The sequence below is a fragment of the Ictalurus punctatus genome, chromosome 25, assembly GCF_001660625.3.
Source record: "Ictalurus punctatus breed USDA103 chromosome 25, Coco_2.0, whole genome shotgun sequence".
Taxonomy (NCBI): Eukaryota; Metazoa; Chordata; class Actinopteri; order Siluriformes; family Ictaluridae; genus Ictalurus; species Ictalurus punctatus.
The window spans coordinates 5,184,140-5,191,210 of NC_030440.2; the positions used below are offsets into that span (position 1 = coordinate 5,184,140).

The 7,071-nt window shown below is 37.7% G+C and overlaps 1 protein-coding gene across 1 annotated transcript; it reads left to right on the forward strand.

The window, feature by feature from the left end:
- The first annotated feature begins 399 nt into the window (after positions 1 to 399).
- On the forward strand, positions 400 to 6,770 carry arf6a (ADP-ribosylation factor 6a). The gene is made up of 3 exons (XM_017455921.3): positions 400 to 795; positions 948 to 3,498; positions 6,429 to 6,770. Exon 2 carries the CDS (start codon positions 1,627 to 1,629, stop codon positions 2,152 to 2,154), a length of 528 nt encoding a protein of 175 aa, XP_017311410.1. The 5' UTR covers positions 400 to 795; positions 948 to 1,626; the 3' UTR covers positions 2,155 to 3,498; positions 6,429 to 6,770.
- Positions 6,771 to 7,071: the final 301 nt, after the last annotated feature.

The window sequence follows — 7,071 nt, forward strand, 5'->3', positions numbered from 1 at the left end:
CACATATATATATATATATATATATATATATATATATATATATATATATATATATATATATATATATTATGAGAGAGAGAGAGATTTTGCTAAAATGTGTTAATTTCATGTGTTAATTATTGTATGGAGACTTGGGACACCCTGTATTTTTTTGGTATACTGCTGTTGTTCACAGATATTATGATTTATATAAGAACGGAAAGCGTTTGTGTTTTTCGAATAAGCTGTTCCTTGTGAGCACAGACTGCAATCAAATAATTTTAAGGAAAAAAATTACACTGAAATTTTATAATGTTACAATAAAAAATAAAAATAAAAAACTTTAACGCGCCGACTGTTTTCGAAGCATTATTTAAAATCGGCGTGACGTCATCGAATCCCGCCCCCCACGTAAAATGACGCCACCGAGCTGGTTTCCTCTGGTAGGTTGCACGTCTGCGATATAGCTTATTACAAAAAAGGAACCACGTGATTATAAAATCACGTAATATATTTCTAGTACACGCTTAAGAATTGAATACCCTTCTAAGACCGTCTGAACTAAGGTGAAAGCCAAGGTGCTCGAAAGTGAATGGCGTCCATTTCATTCAACCACAGATAGACTTGTGCTCGAGCCTCTCGGCGCGTGAGCGCTAAATGGCGTAGCGCACGAGCGCTTCAGAGGAAGTGGCGGGTGAAGCAGGTCCGCACCTTTTCCGGTAACACAGCGCGGCTGAGGGACTGAAGCGAGAGACTGGAGAGGGAGAGAAGAGAAGAGGGGGTAACGGATTTGGGGGAGTCCGCCGCGTTTAGAAGGTAATATGATGTTTTTTTTCCCGCCTCAAGTCCGAATCGCGGTTTTGTAATTTCCACAGCGGGGTATGTGAACCGGGAAAGTAGGATTAAAGTTAAAGTGCTCTGTCCCTGTTTGTTACCCCTCCCTTTTTTCAACGGCTCTTGTGTTTCAGGGAGAGAAGACACGGAGAACGGAAACTCGGATGAATCAATGACCTTTGGAGTGTTTTTTATTTCCTCGGCTGGTTGTACGGCTTCCAGTTTGCTGCTACGCCATTAAGGGCTCAATAGTCCCCATGAAGTCTTGAAGGGAATCCCGGGCGCTTGAATGTGCCGAGTGGCTAAAGCGAGCGGAGAGCCGGCGCACAAGGAGGAAGTCTGGACTGCTGTGGGCCAGCGAGCGGGCCGCTGTGTTATCCGGAGTCTAAAACACCAACAGCTACTGTAGTTACACTGTGCACCAAAAACAGCAGTCTTAAGAGCTAAGAAGTGGATTTCAATGGACCTGTCTTTCAGAAGGCCACCAGGTTGAGACACCAGGACACTGAGACAGGTTCAGGACGGCTGCTTATCCACACCCACTCGTCTTAACTTGGTGTTTCAGTTTCTTTAATTCCTCTAAAGTATGCAGATTGATCTAGCTCAGAGGTTCTACTCTGTATCATAGAAGAGCCATACTTTTTTTGTGAAGCAATAATTTTGCAGTCTGTTACAGTATCTAAAAATTGTGGTGTTGCACCAAAAGCTGAAGTATTACAGTAGCACATAACCTAGCCAAAGGTACGTTACCAAAAAAAAAAAAACCTAGATCTTCTCCTCCTTAATAAACATAATATATGCACAACCAACAAGATGGGGAAAATGCTTTCAAAGATCTTCGGAAACAAGGAGATGAGAATATTGATGCTTGGACTTGACGCGGCCGGGAAGACGACCATCCTTTACAAACTCAAACTGGGACAGTCGGTCACCACCATTCCAACTGTGGGCTTCAACGTGGAAACCGTCACATATAAGAATGTGAAGTTTAACGTGTGGGACGTGGGAGGTCAAGACAAGATCCGACCGCTTTGGCGGCACTACTACACTGGCACACAGGGGCTCATTTTTGTGGTGGACTGTGCTGACAGAGATCGCATCGACGAGGCCAGACAGGAGCTGCACCGCATCATCAATGACCGCGAGATGAGGGATGCCATCATTTTGATATTTGCCAACAAGCAAGATCTGCCGGACGCGATGAAGCCACATGAGATCCAAGAGAAGCTTGGTTTGACCCGCATCCGAGACAGGAATTGGTATGTGCAGCCCTCATGTGCTACCACAGGTGATGGACTATACGAGGGCCTGACCTGGCTCACTTCAAATTACAAATCTTAATGTACTGTTCAGTTTGGACTGCTCAGTGCAAGAGAAATAGATAGATAAGAAAATCATAAAATGAGCAAGAAAAATATGAACTGGAATCATTTAACAAATAATTCATCTTGCATATGTTCGCAAAAAGAAGTTTGCTTATAATCCTGTTTCTGTTGATTTTGATCATGCCCTATAACTGTTTTTTGGTTTGTTTGTTTTTCTTTATATTACATACCAATCCTTTTGGCTGGCTGTTAAGTTTGCCTTTGGCACTACTAGAATTCTATTACATTCAATAGTACATAAAAGTATTACTTTGGAAATATGGAGATGTAGATTTTTCTTTTGCTTGCATTAAGATTTCTTTTCAGTCACTGCATATTTTTTATTTTTTGTTCTTTATCATCTTTTCTTTTAACCATAGCACCGTTCTTATGTTGGTATTCTGCTTGCATTTTGCATTCATGGAAGCCAGGTTTTGCCCATGAATGTAGTGGGAGTGCCACCCACCCTTCTCTCACAACTCTCACACACACTCCAAAGTTTCTTTCTTTCCAGACATATTATCTGTCCCATAATGGCATCCTAACTCCGATTTGTTCATTTGTGATCATGTCAGAAGAATCCAGAAATGTAAAGAGTGAAACCAGTCTCGTTCAGTGCAAGGAGTTCAAACAGGAAAATAATGTGATGTCTAGTTTTGGCAACTCCATGTTCATAAAAACTTGTGGATACATGATATCACATTTTCCTTCATTTTTCTGTGGGAAATGCTGGCTGTGTTTTTTTGTTTGTTTTTGGTTTTCTTTGTGGGGGTGAGATTCCACTGTATTACGAGTATTAAAATTGATTGGCTTTTTTTTTTTTCTTGGGATGCACAAACAAAAGGTGTTTCACAAGAAATGAGCCAACATGAGTGAGAGCTGGGCAGAAGTCACAGAAGGAGAAATGCCTATAAGGGTGTCAATGAGGGAAGAAGTACAAGGGCCATTTGCTGAAGTGAGCAATTCAGCATTTCTGTTCTGACCTTGTGCCCCAAAAAGTGTTTACTAACCCTACTACCTTTAGTCACCTGGATCTTTCATGGTGCTCTGGATTCTGTTCTGCAAATACAATATCCATCAGCTGCACTATGCAGTCAGACAAGCCTATTTTTGTTTTAATAATTTACAATAAATGCTTTGTTGTATTATTTAGAGTAATTTGTTATGCTGAAGAAAAAATAAAAAAAAAAATCATATTCCAGTTCAACAATGAAAGTGCACCTTATTGAGACTGTCAGTATAGAATGGAAGTTGATTTATTTTTCTTTTCATTCCCAGAAGGAATTTAAGTGAAGTAAGAAGAAAATGGTTTCCATATTAGGTCAGTGTTGGCCTTTTAATTCACTGATCTCTTCTGTTATACTTTGTGGAAGGACCGTTTCATCATAACCTCAGAATTCTATGTACAACATGATTGGTTGGTTACTTGGTTTAGTTCAACTGTTATTCAGTTTTCATCATTCTTTTTTTAAGTGGTATTCTCTCTCTCTCTCACACACACACACACTAATATCTAAATTTTCAGTGTTTGATCTCAAAGCCTTCTCACACCACATCTCATAAGATGAGTATTGTTTCATGAACGATTTCAGGTATATGTAACATGATCAACGTCTTGGTATCTAAAGCGAGACATGTTTGTTTATTTATTTATATATATATATATATATATATATATATATATATATATATATATATATATATATATATATATATATATATATATAAAAAAAACATGTTAGATATTTTCTAAAATTTTGTTTTAGAAAATATCTAACTTATATTAGATATTTTCATTAACATGTATTAACCAGGTTTGAATCTCATTGGTTGATGGGGATCAGAAAGATCTTCTTATATCCATATACATAAAATTTATGCTCAGGGTTAATGTTACATAGACAAAGAAAAGTGTCAGATATGTATTGACAAGATACCTGAAAATATAATGACACTTTTCTCTTGATGTCTAGACCATGTTTACTGTGTTCATAGATGATTCATTATTTCCTGTGATCAGACTAAAGATATGCTTTTCTTTTCAATTGGATAGCTTTATCCAGATCTTAGTCATGCAGTAGTCTGATAGTAGAAATTTGGAAATGCTCCTATAAACATTTTATGTTTAATAGTAACCTGCTCAGACCAATTTGAGAGCAATTAAAAGAACTGTGAATACTAGATGACATAATTCTCTAAATGTAGGAATGGCTGAATGATGTCATGAGTGCTTTCACGTCTATGATGTAACTGCTGTTGGTGTAGTTAAAATTTAAAATAAGTTTTAACCAGTACTGTTATTAAAGGAGTGTGATGTGACACAATAACATGAAATACCCAGTTCGCTAGTGTTTATTGGATTATCCTAGGCTCTGTACTTGTGACCTCACAGTGTAAAACTTTAGTACTGTAATAAGGGAGCGTCAAGTCAAAGCTGCATATCACTGAACATATTTGTCAAGTAGAAGTTTCTGTGGAATTTGACCTGTTGCTGTGTTGAAAGAGCTGGGCCAGCCAGATTGCGATTGAGATGAAGGACACTCAGCCAATGTTGGGTTAATAAATTCCTAAACAAATCAAATAAGCATCTGTTATTCCAAATGTGAACAAGGTCATTCCATATGTACATACGCACTTCTGCGCTCTGTGCCACATTGTTAGGGTTAGTGTTAAAAAAGAAACGGGGATATCGAAGGCACTGTTTTATCAGTCTCTGCACTCAGAAGTTCTGTGTAATACGGAGTGTCTGCTTTTGTCCAAGGTAATTTTAGGTCAGTGATTCTCAATGTGAGGACCACTTTGAGAACCACACTTTGGTTTATAAACTATAGCCAGGGAATCTGTGGTGTTGTTTATTATTATTAGAGAAATGGAAATCACTATCAAATCATTATCAAAGTTATTTATATGTGGATAATTCCATCTCAAATGGTCCAATAATTGTAAAGTTAGTTGGTTGACTGTTTTTAATTTTTCAAAATAGTTTTTGGAGTGATTACCTGTATGTATTGGCCTTTGAAAAGCACAATGCTTTTATTTTACTTGGTTTAACTACATCGGCCATCTTTGTGTCATGGCATGTAACAAATTTTGGTTATACTGCTGTTTATGGAAACCTCTCAGGATGATCCTAGCTCATTGGAACCAAAACTGGTCTCTGGAGCATATTACAAGGTGCATGGCATATGTAAAAAATCTCACTTTCGGGATGAATATCTCTAACTGAAATTTTCACAGAAATAAGTCCTCTATAGTATCATTCTGCTGTAAAAATTGTGAGTTTGAAGTTGAAGGTAAACTGCAGGGCAGTGGACTTCGAAGGCCAGATTTGAAGAACCAGCCTGTACTATCGTGTTGGTACAGGTGTACAATTGGTATGCGTGAATAGATTTTATCCAAATATTTTGTTCGTTTTGCAAATGAACAATGCCATAAACAGAGCTGTGGTGGTGTTTCTTTTGTGATGAAAGCAGTAAGAGACTACAGCTCAGAAGTCACTACCAGAGAGTGGTTTTGCAATGCGAATACATATAGGTAATCGCTAAAAAAATTAGCAAAATTAAAAACAGTTGAGCAAATTGCATTGGACCACTTGAGATGGAATGACCCATGTATTATTAAGTTCATATAGTTATTCACCTGTTTCACTGGTCCCTTGAATTGAATGGGTTCAAGCCAAAACTCAAAAACATGTAGGATTATAAATAATATAAACAGAGCGAATGTTGTCTCAGTGGACATTTCAGGAGCAGAAACCTCTATAGCTCTACTAAATAGACAAAATATGATTGTATTGTATTTAAATACTTTTCCTGGAATAAATCTGGAGTGAGTGAGTCTGGAATTTTAAAGGGGTCCCCGGCTACAAAAAGTTTGAGAACCCCTGCTTTGAGCAATATCTTTGCTTTAGTAATGTAGTAAATAAGGATTGGGCAGATACTGATCATCTAACTCTGGTGGTTAGGTTCTCCATGGCTGGTACTTCTCTACCACTATCCTGGGTTTTTCCCAACCATATATTGTTCCCTATATTGTTATTTCTCCGCTGCAACATACAGTACCTCATCAACTAATCAGATAACAGTTAGACCCTTCCTGGGTCAACACAGTTGTTTTATCAACCAGTTCCGTAAAATGATTGTAAATAAAAAAAATTGTCAGTTAAACTAAAGTTCATTCTAGTACATGTCTGTATATGTGTTACAAAGACTCAAGACTCTGTCTTTTCAACTGTTTCTACTTCTTTTTCAGCTTGCGACTGCAGACTTTACACTACAAATGATCAGCAGTTCTGTTTTACTCAGTGAGGGAGGGTGGATTTGTATGCTCTGCCAGAAGGTAGTTCTCAAAACAATGAGGCTAAACAACGCCTTGTTAGTTCCCTGTATTGTTCACTCAGGCAGCACTCCTAGATTTAATCCTGTTTCATACCTGCAGAAGCAAGGCCAGAATGCTGCATATAACCCTTATAATAGAGAAAGATCGTGTAATATTCTTTAATATCTGTATACCGTGTTGATATTTCTGTAAAGCTGCTTTGAGACAATGTCTATTGTAAAAAGTGCTATACAAATAAAATTGAATTGAATTGAATTAATCCAACAATAACATTTCAAAGTCACAAAAACACAGAACTGTATATTTACGTCTCAGGTAGGTTATACTGTGACAACTACAACAAAACCTGACTGTGTGTATAATAAGATGTTTCATTTTCATCTGGTCATGACAACAGCCATGCTAAATTAATGTACACTTCAGTTTGTTAGAAGTCACAGTACTTTCACAAAGGCATGGATTGTGTCCATAGGGAGAGGCTGACTGTTCTTGTGACTGCTGAGTCAGTCAGATCTCTGGCTTCCTACAAGTCAGGTCCAGTCATTAATGTGATTAA